Consider the following 14,368-nt stretch of genomic DNA (forward strand, 5'->3'; position numbering starts at 1 on the left):
TTAGGTCCAGTCAGTGTCTCCTCCAAAAAGCAAAGCAAGCATTCCACACCAACAAAATATACGATTTTGTTTCCATGTGTTATATCCTTTGGACATGCACCCAGTCTCTTGACTTCCACTTTTTCTCCTGCGAACATGAGCGTTTGTCTCCCTTCCCCATCTTTCACTCGTTGACAAGTTGACTGACAAGTTTGAATGGTTTGAATAGCACATTACCGGATGTTTATGATTGGCGCTTCCTCACGATAATGCGAAAATAAAAGCTTTTGTACTTTTATGAGGGGGCCCACAGAGGAGAGTAGAGACCCCTAATATATCGGAAATGACAATAGCCTATGCATTATGTAGAATAGATAATATGGGCGCATTGTGTGTCTATTGAAAACAAATTTTATTTTCGCCACTAGGGGGGCCCGTGGGTTTATAAAACCCACCAACCCCATACAAATTACGCTTTATTGTTGCTCATATTGTTACTGTTCACTATCGGATTTATTAATTTATGAGGAAAAAATAAATCTAATCAAATGAATAGAATAGAGAGGCCATGTTGACCCATTTCATAGTGATATAAGACACAGACCATGTGATGAGGGTGGACACAGTTTAATGAAGCTTATACCCCCCCACCCCCAGTTGACCTTCAGGAAAGGTATTGCCTTGAACTAATCCGGACATCCAAAGTAGAGTAGCTGATCTTTTACCCTCTTCAGGGCCAAGCACAAAGGTCTGTTTTCAGCACTCTGACATTCTGTGGCTGTGGGCCAGTACTCGAGCCATGTCCTCTCACCTATTGAATACTCGTACCTAAGGACAAAAGAGAAGAAAACTCAGTGCTTGTCTTGATATATACTGTAGGCCTATATATATTTTTCCTTATTCAACATGTTGTTGAATAATATTTCAGCTCTCAGCAAGCAGATAAAAATGCCACAGGGGAACATGTGAGCGTCCCAAAAAAGATCAGTGTATTGTCACACTGCTGGGATTTCCAAAAACACGTCGCTCATATTGTTTTATTTTTTATTTTTGACAATTCTAAATATTCTTACTAAGTAGTGTGTAAGCTAATTTGATCCGCATATGCCTGACCCCATCCAAACATCCATGACAAACTGAATTAACATGAGGAACGTCAACCTCTTTTCTAATTCTTGACAAACAGAATTGACTAAATAAATTGGATTCCACTTTCAACCTGACTTTGCTATTTTAGGCATGTCACTGTAGGCATACACAAACTAAAAGTTACAAAAAAATTACAAGAATTTTCAACCTTGTATGTCCAAAACTGTTTCTTTTCTAGGAAATAGCAAAAAAAAAAGAAGAATCACAGTGTTCACAGTGGATCCAATGTAGTTATTATACTCACAACAAGCTCTTATTAATACTTTGAGGATCTGAAGGGCCATGTGATTACGCTCATGTCACTGTGACATCATTTTGTAGGCGGAGGAGAAATTCTGGTGCCAAGAGTCACCAGCGCCTGTGAATCTTTTTATTTTTCTTCTCTTTCTTGTTGACAGGAAAGTGGTAGAATTATACTTTAGTCTTTATTTTTGTCTCGGATCTGTTGAAATAGCGAGGGACACAGCACTGCCCATATTGACAATTTTCTGCTTGGCACCTGACTACAAAATGATGTCACGGCTTAAGAAGCCCATAGGAGTTCCAATATACCCAATTATGGAGTGTTTTTTCTAACCGAAATGATTGTGTTGTCATGGCATCATATATGGGCATATACTGTAGGTGGCCTATTAGGTCTACAGTGTAGGCCTACTGGAGACATCAGGGAACTACATACCGTTGTGCACAACATTATTCACCCCCCTGCAAATCTGGCTAAATTCATAAACTGTCAACTGAATGAAATAAATAAATCATACAAGAATGCAATGCTAAATGCCACTTTCAATGCCACCTTTTAGGCACATCTGAAAACATCTGTAATCAACTGCAATCGTCTAATCAAGGGCTTAAATAGTTGGATCAGATGTGCAACCTGGCCTGACTAGAAGTTTGTTGACTTGTTGACTGTGATTAGAGCAGTTAGAAACATGGCTATAAGTCTAAGGAATTGTCAGAAAAGTTCAGAGAAGAGATTATCGCTTTGTAAACAAAAATTATAATAATTGCAAAGGCACTGAATGTTCCTAAAAGTACGTTTTTTTTAGCATAGTTCACAAGTTCTCAGTTAAAGGAACAGTGCATGGCTACAAACTCATTTTCAGAGGGGGTATATGAGCACAACGGGTATATGGGCACATCGGTTGGATTGGTGGTGCAATGTACAATAGCAGGTACAGTATGAGGGCCGTGTAGCAGTGAGTAGATCTGCTATTTTCACTACTGTGCAATACTATAGTACATTATGATGACGTATTGGATTAATTTACAAATTTACAAACAAAACAAGTAAACATATGGAGCCGAACAGCGACACATTTGGTTATACTCACTCATTTGTTTTTTTCACTTTATACAAATCATCTGACAAGCCCATGATGAGATATGTCTTTGTTTCTTCCAGTGCCAAAGCATGTCTGCATTGGGGCATGCTCACAAATGAACGCAGGGTGTTCAAGACACCCTGGGGGGGTAGACCCTTGTCAGTTCCTGTAACATGCATAGAAAAAAAGAAAAGGAAAATCATTATATAGCAAGTTCATTGGTTTAGGGACCCAGACCCCACTTTGAGAACCATTGTAGTATAGACATTCATTGGTTGGAGCATTCTGATACAGTAAAGTATGTAATCATTACTATAGTGTTTGTTTTGTAACAGGGGTCCATCCATCCAGCTCTTCTAAACAAAAGGGTATTTCCGGGTAGAAAGTTTATGGACTTTGTCACGAGTGTGTCCGGAACATTATCTATTGTCAACCTACTGTATAATACAGTAGGCCAGGGTTCCCCAATAGGCGGCCCGCGGGCCATTTGCAGCCCGCGGGGGGCTACTGTCTGGCCCACACCAACCCCAGTAATAATGGTGGTATAAGAGCAGCAACAACACTAGTATATCGTCGTTGTCGGGTGGAAATCTCGTATCTCCAAATTTGTATGTTCTTTTGCAAATCATACAAGGCCGTCGCACAAAAGTAGTGAAAACAGCAGATCTACAAGCACACAACGCCTCGCGGTGCGAGGTGTTGTGTGCTTGTAGATCGGCTGTTTTCACTAGTTTAAATAATTTTGAAAATGATAAATGCTAAACGAATTTGGACATACAAGATTTTTACTCGACAAGGACGATATCTGAACTGTTGCAGTCGCTGGAGTAGCGGGAACGCCGCCGTCGCCCCCTGCAATGTTGTGGCCCTCGGCTTTAGACATAATTCTGCCCTTGGGGAAAACTAATTGGGCAACCCTGCAGTAGGCTATACTGTATATATTTTTGTAACAAATATATTTCTAATAGCCAAGCCAGAAACAATATCATCACATCAGTGTCCTGTACATCCACAAATAAGGTTAATGAATAATGCAGCTCCAAAGCGACGCTACCAACATCATCTACATGGAATTATTTGTTCTGTGTTGTGCCGATGTCATGATGATTCTGTCTATTTAGGTGAAGCCACTTGAGGAGTTCTCTCTCCTCTTTGGATAAGATAGGTATTTTTTTGTTTACTAAAGAAAACCATTCTTTTTTGTATAAAACGAATGGTGAAAATAGTACATCTACAAGCTCACAGTGCATTGTGAGCTTGTAGATCTGCTATTTTCACTATTATCGTTTACTACTGTTTAATTGTATACGTGTATGATGAAGTATTTACAGTATGTATGAAAAACAAATTTAGTTTTAGCACATTTTTTAAAATGGATAAAAAAAAAGTACTGTACCTTCCTTGAGAACTTCCTCTATGCGCATCCGGTAAACATCCACAGTCGTACCATTTTGAACATGTTCCACTCTCACTTTGTATACTGTAAGACACATATAGGGTTAGGGTTGGGTACCGATTCCAAATTGATACCCATATAAATGAAGGAATCAAAATGGAATTGATAAAATCCTTTTCAAGGTCCAAGTGTTTCCCCATAAAACAAGCTTTAACTGCTACTGCTTTCCATTGTGTTTTCATGGAATAGACATGTAAAGTATAAGAGGTTACTATTCATTACATTACATTACATTAACAATGAATGACCAAAGCATGCACATGCACTGTCTGATACAACGTTGGTAATGCAGGTAACACTGTCAGTATTACAACATTTAGTTAACGATTAATTGTCATACAAATAATTGTCATACAAATTATTAATAATTTACGATTTAATTGGGTTTTTGGCATTGAACGCGCATGACATCATCCTCATACCCAGAAGTTATGCGGGAACGCCTACTGAGTGGCAAAGAACTATTTTTCGCTTCATTTTTCGTTCGACGTTAAAATGTGTGTGTGTGTGTGTGTGTGTGTGTGTGTGCACTCTACATTTCTTTTTGCCTTTTAGGCTTCGTTATCAAAAATTGTACAGGGCAATTCTGCTTTTTTATATTTGAAAATGTTTTAAAATGTTGTGCTATTTCAGCTTTTCTATATTTGAAAATGTTTAGAAAATGTGTCAACATGGAAACTGACGATTATGCAAAAATAATTGTGTTTATCTCAAATACTGGTAATGATTGTGACAGAAACAGTAACACTTACCATAATCTGTTTTGTTGTTGGCTTCAGTGTTGCAGGCCATGGCAAAGCGTTGGGCATAGGCCGTTTTTGAATTGGTAATTTTGTCCTTCCTCTGCTTACTGCAGGTCTCTGGAAATGCACAGTTCAAAGAAGAAAATAAGGCGAGTGGTGTGTAGTGGTGGAAAGTAACGAGCCTAGAAGTCATTTTCAACATTAATCCATGTCATTATAAATGTTAGATACAAAGTTCCCTATCCTTCAGCCGAGAAACAGAGAATACATTTTGGCTGCCAAAGAGTTCAGCAGCTGTATCTTATATATACATTCCTCTAAGAGCCGCATCCCACTTCCAAGCCCATTCACGCCCCCTTTACATCGACTTCAACTCATAGGTAGGTGCTAGAACGTAAGGAATACCACCCATAACTCTATCATTGGCCCCCCGTTGCCATGGTGACAGCCGTCCATTGGCTCGTATTCCCAGCTATGGGACCGGCGGATCCAATTTCAACCGAGGGGGGCGTAGCCAACACACACACACACACACACACACACACACACACACACACACACACACACACACACACACACACACACACACACAAAAATAGCTAATAGTTAGCTCACAACTTTCCACTTTTCTCTTTCACCTCAATCGCAGTAACATCCGTATACACCACTTGGCTAGGACTGATCACGTGGCACACGGAGTTCTTAACCGGAAGTGCGTCCGGCGGTCAAATATGTCCGTCCGGAAACGTGCGCTGCGCCACAATAGTTCCGCCACAATAGTTCCGCTACAATAGTTCCCCCCCCAAATTTTTTTTTTTTTTTTTAACTTTTTTATTTTAATTTTTTTATCATTATTTTTTTTTTACTTTTTTTTTTTTCCAAAAACTTTTTTTTTTGGAAAAAAAAAGTTTTGTAGTAAAGAAGCGGGCGTGGACTCTAAATGTGAGCGGTCCGAAGGGCCGCGAACCTCTAGTTGATCACATGACCCAAAGAAATGATCCTGCGCTTCTTGGCTGCACAGAAAGGGTGGGGGGAGGGGATCTCATTTCCATACAACCATACAATCAGCACAGTACTCAATGTACTTGTGTAGTGTGTAGTGTCCACCACTGGTAAAATGGTAAATGATTTATATCCAAATGGTGCACTTTTTATCCAAAGCATAGATTGTGCATTACATTCAACCATTCACACACACATTCATACACAGATGGCGAAGGAAACTATAGACCTGGTACAGTAGGTCTATGGTTGCAAGTAGTTGCATTGGTGTCTGTGTGAGCTGGCCTTAAAGGTTTGCTGCTTGTCTGCCTACTACTACCACACACACGCACGCACGCACGCACGCACGCACGCACGCACGCGCACACGCACACGCATACGCATACGCACACATACACATACACACACACACACACACACACACACACACACACACACACACACACACACACACACACACACACACTCCGTCCTCAAACAATCACATTTATCGTCATGTACCTTCAGCACACACACACGTGTTGTCATCCTGTTGACAGAGCTGTAGAATCTGTCCTTTTTCTCTGTATGGGTGGTAGAATTTCACACATGGTTTCTCTGTAAGCAGAGGGAGAGAGGGGGGGGGGGGTATTTGTTCCAGAATTTCTGCAGATATTCATTAACAAAAAATGCACCCTGGCCTGAACATACTAACTAGGGCCACGTTCAGACGACAACAGTCTCTAGAGAAAACAGCAAGGTCCCGGGACCTCGCAGTTGCGTTACTTTTTATTTTGCCAGTGTTCGTATGAAGACGCATCAGGGAATGAGACGATGTAGTGTGCATTTTATGTCGCTAGGTGTCGGTGACAGTACAGTACTTGAGTAAATGTACTTCGTTACTTTACACCAGTGCTCCATGTGTGTGTGTGTGTGTGTGTGTGTGTGTGTGTGTGTGTGTGTGTGTGTGTGTGTGTGTTTTTTTAGGCTATTGTATGTTAATCGACTCATTATTTAGTGTTGTGAGGGCAAAATGCTCTGCTCGTCACAAACAAGGCTCACGAAAGCCTTTCCTCTTGACAACACTATAAAATCAAGGCATAATATCTTTGGCTATCATCTTGGCTGTCAAATCAGTGATCCTTTCTGCCGTGTCGTGTATCACACGCCTGGGTGCCAGCCTGCTCGCTACGTTCCATGGATTCCATGAATCTTGACAAAATCATCGCACACGACGGCGATGCTGCCATTTAACAAGTGAGCTTTCATTTCAAGCATGTTTCAAGCATGCACAAGGCAGGAGGTAAGCAGCGCTTAAGATCAGACCAGCATGCAGCGCAGTGTTTCTCTTTGAAAGGACAACTTTGTTTTTTTACAACAAGGGTTCATATTTTAGATTGTAATTAGAGAAAAGAAAAGATGAGTGTTCAAATATTTTAATTTACTGCTTTCTATTGTTTTAGCGATTTTTGTATTTTGATTTCAGTGGGTGGGGGCATGCGTACAAGTGGCTAAATATGTCTTTTTAGACACAATAAGCCAGTGATTTCTTTATTACTATTCACACCAGCCCCCATAAGTCACATCTACCCATGACAGATTGTGGTGCATCTTGGGAATGGGCTTAGTGTGTCTAAAAAGACATATTTAGCCACTTGCATGCATGCCCCCAACCTGGGGGCATGCATGCAAATCAAAATAGTTAAAATCACTAAAACGATAGAAAGAAGTAAATGAAAACATTTTAACACTCATCTTTTCTTTTCTCCAATGACTATCTAAAATATGAACCCATGTTGTAAAAAAAACAAAGTTGTCCTTTAAAACATTTTTGGGGGATTTCTTTTTTTTTTTGTCTTACTGGTAAATATCATCTATTTTTCATCGTCTATCATTACCTCCCCCTGACCTTTCTATTGTAAATAGCCTACCATTTATCTTTTGCATTGTGTTTCTATTTTACGATGATATCTTTTATGATGATATCTTCTGCATAGTACTGTGTTCTATGTCTGTCATTCAATGTTATATGAATAAAAAAAAAGGATCTCAATTTAAATAAGCCATGTGCTGTCTTGGGCATATCTTTTTAGTTGACCGTGTACCAGAGAACCGTACTGTCATGAAACTGTACCTTTTCCTATGCAAACTTCTAATAAATTCTTCAATCAATCAATGAATGTAGGACTCACTTTCGTAGTACTCGTAGACAGACACTGCTGCAGGCTGTAGAACGCCCACTTTAAACTTCTGGATGAGATGGAAGGCGATCTGGTCACGCTGCACATGAGACACCTGGACAAATTCAGACCAAAGGTGGATTTAACAAACAGGGGGCTTCCAGCAAAGTAGAAATGTGTGGCCCCCCTGCGCTGCTCGTGCGAGAAAAAAAAGGTAAATAGGAATAAAAAAAAGTCCACCGACCGGAAAGAAACGCACTAATTTGAAAGTCCACTGACCAAGGGTTGACGTTCATCTAACTTGACACATGCACTTGCTTGACGTACTGCTAGCTGCTGCATTCTTCACGTTTCGCGTGCGGTGTGTGTGTGGGGGAGAGAGAGAGAGAGAGAGAGAGAGAGAGAGAGAGAGAGAGAGAGAGAGAGAGAGAGAGAGCAATGGTTGTGCTGTGTTTGTTTACTTTAGACAGATATCTTGTGTTGTGTTTAACGTTATGTTTACAGGGAGACTGAAACCCAATTTTTACGGGGCAGCCCAGGGGGCCTCCTCTGCCTCGGGGCTCAACGCAACGGAGTCTGCTCATAATTCCAACCTCCCGTTGGTCCGTTCAGGTTAACACTGACCAGCGTCGGCAGGTTAGCATTTCACCAGGTTAGCATTCTCCAGCGTCGGCAGGTTTAGCCAGTGTTATTTTTACTGAGGTTAGGGTTAGGGTTAACGTTAGGTTTAGGTGGTCGGAACACCGGCCCATCAGCATATTGACGCGGAGCCAACACAACTGCGTGGTCTGCGTAGTGGAAATAACCGCCTCTGGGTGACAAACACAGTGAGAGACACCGTCAGAGTGTGCGCGTGTGTGTGTGCGTAATTGTGAGACCCAGAGAGAAAGCTTACCTTGTCCAGGTAGATGATGACAGAACCTTTTTGTGCCGTATTTTCTGACGTCAGACTGTCAATTTCATACCTCTCGATGACACGGTCAACCCCTTTGGACAGCTGCACACGCACACACGCGCGCGCACACACACACACACACACACACACACACACACACACACACACACACACACACACACACACACACACACACACACACACACACACACACACACACACACACACACACACACACACACACACACACACAGCAGTTACTATTTTGGGATACTACTACAAGCTCACAACATGTCGCATAACAGCGGGTTGTGAGCTTGGAGATTTGCTATTTTCACTATTATTATCAACTTTTGGAAAATAAAAGTCTGAAAGATCTTCACCTTTTCTGGTGGAAAATGTCAACATTTCAATACAGCAACAATGCATTGATATTAAAAAGAATTGATGCTTTGTATTGTCTACTTTTCAATACTTTTTAAAAGGAAGTCCTCCAGTACTTTGACAGAAAAAAACTTTCACTTAAGTAGTTGTAGTCACTGACCCTTTCCAGGTCGTTGTTGTCGGGATCGAAACCCGTTGGTAAGCTGATATCCAAAACTGTCATCTTTGCATCTTCCTTGCGGTCCTTATACCTGTGGGGATAATGGATGGAATAGATGAAATACCAATGATTGAAAGGCTGATATACAGTGGCGTCTGTTCAGCAAAAGCTAAGGTATGGCAACATGACTAGTGTTTTGCACACACAACGACACCAGTCATACTGTACCTTAGCAACAGGCATGATGAATTTATTAAGTACATTAATTTTTTTCCCCTGCCATACCTTGCCATTCCGAATTGACGCCTCTGCTGATATACACTATTATACACAATTCCCTCAGTTAATTTATACAAAGATAATAACGATTATATACTCTACTGTACATCCCTGCCATAGAATATCAAAACAAAAACTAAAGCGTTTCACACTGTACTTACAAAACCTCAATCTCCAGCTTGTAGATATCGCCACTCTCAGCGCTTTTCTCTGTTGGACAGGAGCATGTGTGTTTAAACTATCAGTCAGACAAGATCAACATTGCACATAGAGTAGGCTACAGAGCCAAACAGTCATAATATCTGAGTGAAAAGCAGTGGTAAGTCACTAAGTACATTTACCCAAGTATAAATAATAGCTGAACTCCTTTTTTATAATGTGTTATTGCTATTTTTACCTATAAGTAAAAAAAAAAAGATACTTCTTCCAACTCTGCCTCCAGGTGACTATGATAGCACTTCCTTTTACTTGTAGGAGAGTATTGCAAGCTACTTTTATTTACATTAAGTACAACAACAACATCTGAGTGCCTTTGCCACCACAAGTGAAAAGACAGATAACAGACACATGGACAGACAGACAGACAGACAGACAGACAGACAGACAGACAGACAGACAGACAGACAGACAGACAGACAGAAGTTCACCTAGGGCGAATTTCACTTCGAGGTCAAACTTCTCACAGTCACCGTCCCTCGGGATCGGTAGAGCATAATAGAGTGACACCACCTGTACAGCAGACAGAGGCCATTTTAATCAGCACCACTAAAGAACACACTCACTCACGCACACGCGCACACACACCCTAAGTGATACTTACAGTGAGAGTTGCTTCTCCTGATCCACGGGCGGTGACATTCATGGACTTTATACCATCCACCTGTTAGAAACATAGCGTGAACACATGCACGCAGTCGTGCACACACACACACACACACACACACACACACACACACACACACACACACACACACACACACACACACACACACACACACACACAGCTGAGCTAATAGAAAACATATTTCGGATCTCATTAAAGCTATACTGTGTAAGTTGCTCAACTAGTGGTCAGTAGCAGTAGAGCAAACCGCGGTCGCGTCTGCTTTTTTCTGCCGTTTTTCGCCGCGCACCGGGCATTCAGACCACCGCGTCCGCCTCGCCTCGCCGAGACCTATCCATAGAGGTCTTTCGTGTCCCTCTACGAGCCTCGGTTGGGGAGTTACGTATGCTAAACTCCTAGACCAGTACACTGCAGTGTACTTCCTGAAGAGCTCAGCAGTGTATGATCTGGGCTTTGATTGGCCGGTAGGGAGACACGTGTACAGAATGATGCATAAAAACAGCCCCGGTCACGGCCACCAGGGCTCAGTAGAACACATATAAAGAAAAGGCTTTGGGAGCTGAAATTAACAGAGTGGGGGTTCTAAAACTTTAGCGATTTAATAGTTAGGACAATTTTAAGATATGTTTTATAAAAAAAGTTACATAGTATAACTTTAAGTAATGACGTTTGCAGTCGTGTGCGCGCCCGTGGGCACGTGCTGTTGTGTGTTTTGTGCGTGCACTTGTGGGCGCATGTGCTTGTGTGTGCGTGCATGCGCTCTCACTTTAGATGATCTGGTCGTGTAAGAATTGGCCTTGTCGAAATGCCATCTGTCAATTTTGGCCCGGCCGGCCACATCGATCTCCAAGTTCATATCGAATGGCTCTTCTTGTACGTTGGCCCAGTACTCCGCCAACGCCTGGTAAACTATCATGGTCACCTGGGTTGATGAAAAAGAACAAAGGAAATCCATTAAAAGACCTGGAACACGTCTGTATCGCTTTAGATTTGAACCACTTTAACCATTATTTTATGTTTTAACTATTACAAAATAGCAGATCTACAAGCTCACAGTGCGGCACTGAGTGCCGTGCCGCGAGCTTGGAGATCTGCTATTTTTGAAGAATCTTGAAAATGTGTGCAAGTCTTTGAATATATATATATATATATATATATATATATATATAATGTTTCTTAAATGTTTATCCCACGATTTTGTACCCCATTTGTAACCCATTCTTTGAATATTTTTGACCTGATACTATAAATGTCTTCTAAATCCTTATAAGGTTTTTGAAAAACGCATGTTTCTATTTCAGTGGTTCTCAAACTTTTCATCTCAAGGATGTATTGGCCGCCGACCCTCATCTCTAAATATTATGTATCAGGGAACCCCCAGATGCAAATATCTGAGTTATAAAAAAAGATATATTCAAAGATTTGCTAAAAAAATCAAGATAAAAAAAAAATAGCAGATCTAAGCTCGTAGCGAGGCACACAGTGGCGGTGCCGCACAGTGAGCTTGTATATCTGCTATTTTTTAATAAAGCATAACATAATGGTTAAAGTGTTTAAACGTTCCAGATCTTAAAGATGCAGTGCCATGATTTATTTCCCCCCTAAAACATTATTATCAGGTATTATGATTATACTAGGAGGAGGACTTTTTCCAAAAGACAGAAAGAGCTAAAATTAGGTTTTTATGTGGCCACACCCACCGGTTCATCAAGTATGCCTGGTTGTCAGGTGAAGTTAGCCACACCCACAGTGTTGGGTGAATGGTAAAAGGGGAGGGGATGATTATATGATGTCATTTAATCACTGTTTTTGGATTGGCACTTTTGACCCACAAGGTGTCAGCCTCCAGGAAGAAATCCAAAATAAAAGGGAATACATATTTTCTCATAACAACCACACCAGGGGTCTAATGAAGTAGCTACTGTCAACATCATACCGAGTCATGCGTAAAACCAAGCAAAAAAAAGAAAGTCCGCCAGCTGCCTGGTTAGCTCAGTCGGTAGCGTCGGGGACTGGTAATCCAACGGCCGGGGTTTGATTCTCACTGAGGGAGCGACTAGTACATTGTTCCTGTGAACGTGCGTTGGCGCATGCGCATTGCAATGACAAGTCTATGGGCGATAACGGATCTACCAGCTCCTGGTAGTTGGTAGTCCGACTACTGAGCCTTGGCCAAGGCATGACAGGGGTGATAACAGACCCATCCCAAGGGAGGATAACACGGAAATCGGCTGACATCATAGACACATGAAAACCAGAAAAAGTAAAATATTATGGCACCACCTCTTTAATGGGTTTACACAAAGAGTAGTACAGTAACTCTCCGGAGTCCCTGTTGAAGACCTGTGGTCGAATGTGTCTGTGCATGTGTGTGCACTGCAGATTACCTGGGTGGAACCGTAGCTTGAGCCCACCAGTCTCTGCGTGTTCAGCCATTTGACGATAGGCTTTGCCTCCTCAAAAGCCTTCGTTCATAAGATACATTAAAAGAGAAAGAGCAAAGTGGATTGGATTGGTGTTATCACTTTCCCAATGCATTTATACAAAAAGATACCATAAAGACCAGGGATTCTCAAACGTTTTCATGTCAAGGACTCCCAAATTAATACGCATTTGGCTGCAGACCCCCACCTGAAAATATGCTTTTGCAAGGAACCCCTCATACAAGATTTATGTTCTTAAAATGTTTCAAAAATATTCCAATTCTTTATTTATTTATTTTTTATGTTTGGATGCTATATTAGCAAATTTAGCTGGGACCACCTGGAGCCGCCACAAGGACCCCTGGGGGTTCCCGGAGCCCACTTTGAGAACACCTTCACAGACGATAGGTCTTGCACAGCCCAAAGAGCTAGTCAGACACATTGGAGCACGCAGCAGAGATCCTCACCTGGGCCTTGACCAGTGCCAGGAGAGCATAGCCTGTAGCTTCACGGGTGTAATCGTTAAAACCGCCATCAACACGCCAGTGGTCACGCCCTGAACACATACGTACACGCACGCACGCACGCACACATAGACACACATAGACAGACACACACACACACACACACACACACACACACACACACACACACACACACACACACACACACACACACACACACACACACACACAAATAACCTTGATCACTAAGATAGTACAGTAGTTAGAATGACTATTGACGATGCACGGCCGTGAACCACGTGCATGAATATGTGATAATGTACTTGTTGACCCTTTTGAAAGCTTCCCCAGAAAACACTGATTGAATCTGCAGCCTTCATCATCACGGTAATGGTTACTGGAATTCACCTGGTAGTACTGCAAACCTGAGCAGAATATCCTTGTTCAGTTTCTCTTCATTGGCGAGGGCGTATGACGTAATGGCTGCAGCGTATGGGCGGGCAAGGCCAGGCAGGCGTCTCTCCAGGTACGCCACTGCTTTGTCTATACTCCTTGGCATGCTCTGGACGCACAGGAAAGGACAGAATTCTTACAGTCTATAAGTCAATGCAGAAAGGTGTGTGTGTGTGTGTGTGTGTGTGTGTGTGTGTGTGTGTGTGTGTGTGTGTGTGTGTGTGTGTGTGTGTGTGTGTGTGTGTGTGTGTGTGTGTGTGTGAGTTTGTCTAGCTATACTTATGGGGACTAAGCGCATGTTCACACAGTCACCTGCAGGGGACCTCTGATAGTGTGGGGACAAAATAGTAGGTCCCCACAACGGTTAGGGTTAGGGTTAGTGTAGAAAATAAACCATATTTGGTCGCGGCTTCATGACAATGATCAACGCGTCACCATGAATTGTGTGGCGTCATAATCAGCACTTATAAACAGGACTTCCTGTAAGTCTGATTTGTTCTGATAGGTAAGTGTTTGAAAAGAAAGAAAGTGAGATTTTAGTAATCAACAGCTATTCTATATCCCATCACTATACGTCTACCCACTGGTGCGATATAATCGCTCAGTGAATTGCCCTGAGACGTAAGCTTTTGGTAAGTTTACTTCAGCGTGCC

General features: G+C 41.9%; 1 protein-coding gene across 1 annotated transcript in view; it reads right to left on the reverse strand.

Moving 5' to 3' along the window:
- Window positions 1–590: 590 nt before the first annotated feature.
- The window catches only part of LOC308307136 (complement C3-like), a 46,780-nt gene continuing 33,002 nt past the window's right edge, over window positions 591–14,368 (reverse strand). The window contains exons 30-44 of the mRNA XM_080752292.1: window positions 13,671–13,824; window positions 13,266–13,354; window positions 12,763–12,840; window positions 11,142–11,297; window positions 10,352–10,411; window positions 10,179–10,260; window positions 9,693–9,741; window positions 9,253–9,343; window positions 8,709–8,810; window positions 7,826–7,928; window positions 6,156–6,251; window positions 4,662–4,769; window positions 3,850–3,933; window positions 2,463–2,619; window positions 591–807 (exon numbers count right to left, since the gene is read on the reverse strand). Coding sequence (XP_080608418.1) covers window positions 666–807; window positions 2,463–2,619; window positions 3,850–3,933; window positions 4,662–4,769; window positions 6,156–6,251; window positions 7,826–7,928; window positions 8,709–8,810; window positions 9,253–9,343; window positions 9,693–9,741; window positions 10,179–10,260; window positions 10,352–10,411; window positions 11,142–11,297; window positions 12,763–12,840; window positions 13,266–13,354; window positions 13,671–13,824 — 1,551 coding nt within the window. The 3' untranslated portion in view covers window positions 591–665. The remainder of the gene's footprint in view (window positions 808–2,462; window positions 2,620–3,849; window positions 3,934–4,661; window positions 4,770–6,155; window positions 6,252–7,825; window positions 7,929–8,708; window positions 8,811–9,252; window positions 9,344–9,692; window positions 9,742–10,178; window positions 10,261–10,351; window positions 10,412–11,141; window positions 11,298–12,762; window positions 12,841–13,265; window positions 13,355–13,670; window positions 13,825–14,368) is intronic.

This window comes from Nannobrachium achirus (assembly GCF_963921795.1).
Source record: "Nannobrachium achirus genome assembly, chromosome: 21".
Classification (NCBI taxonomy): Eukaryota; Metazoa; Chordata; class Actinopteri; order Myctophiformes; family Myctophidae; genus Nannobrachium; species Nannobrachium achirus.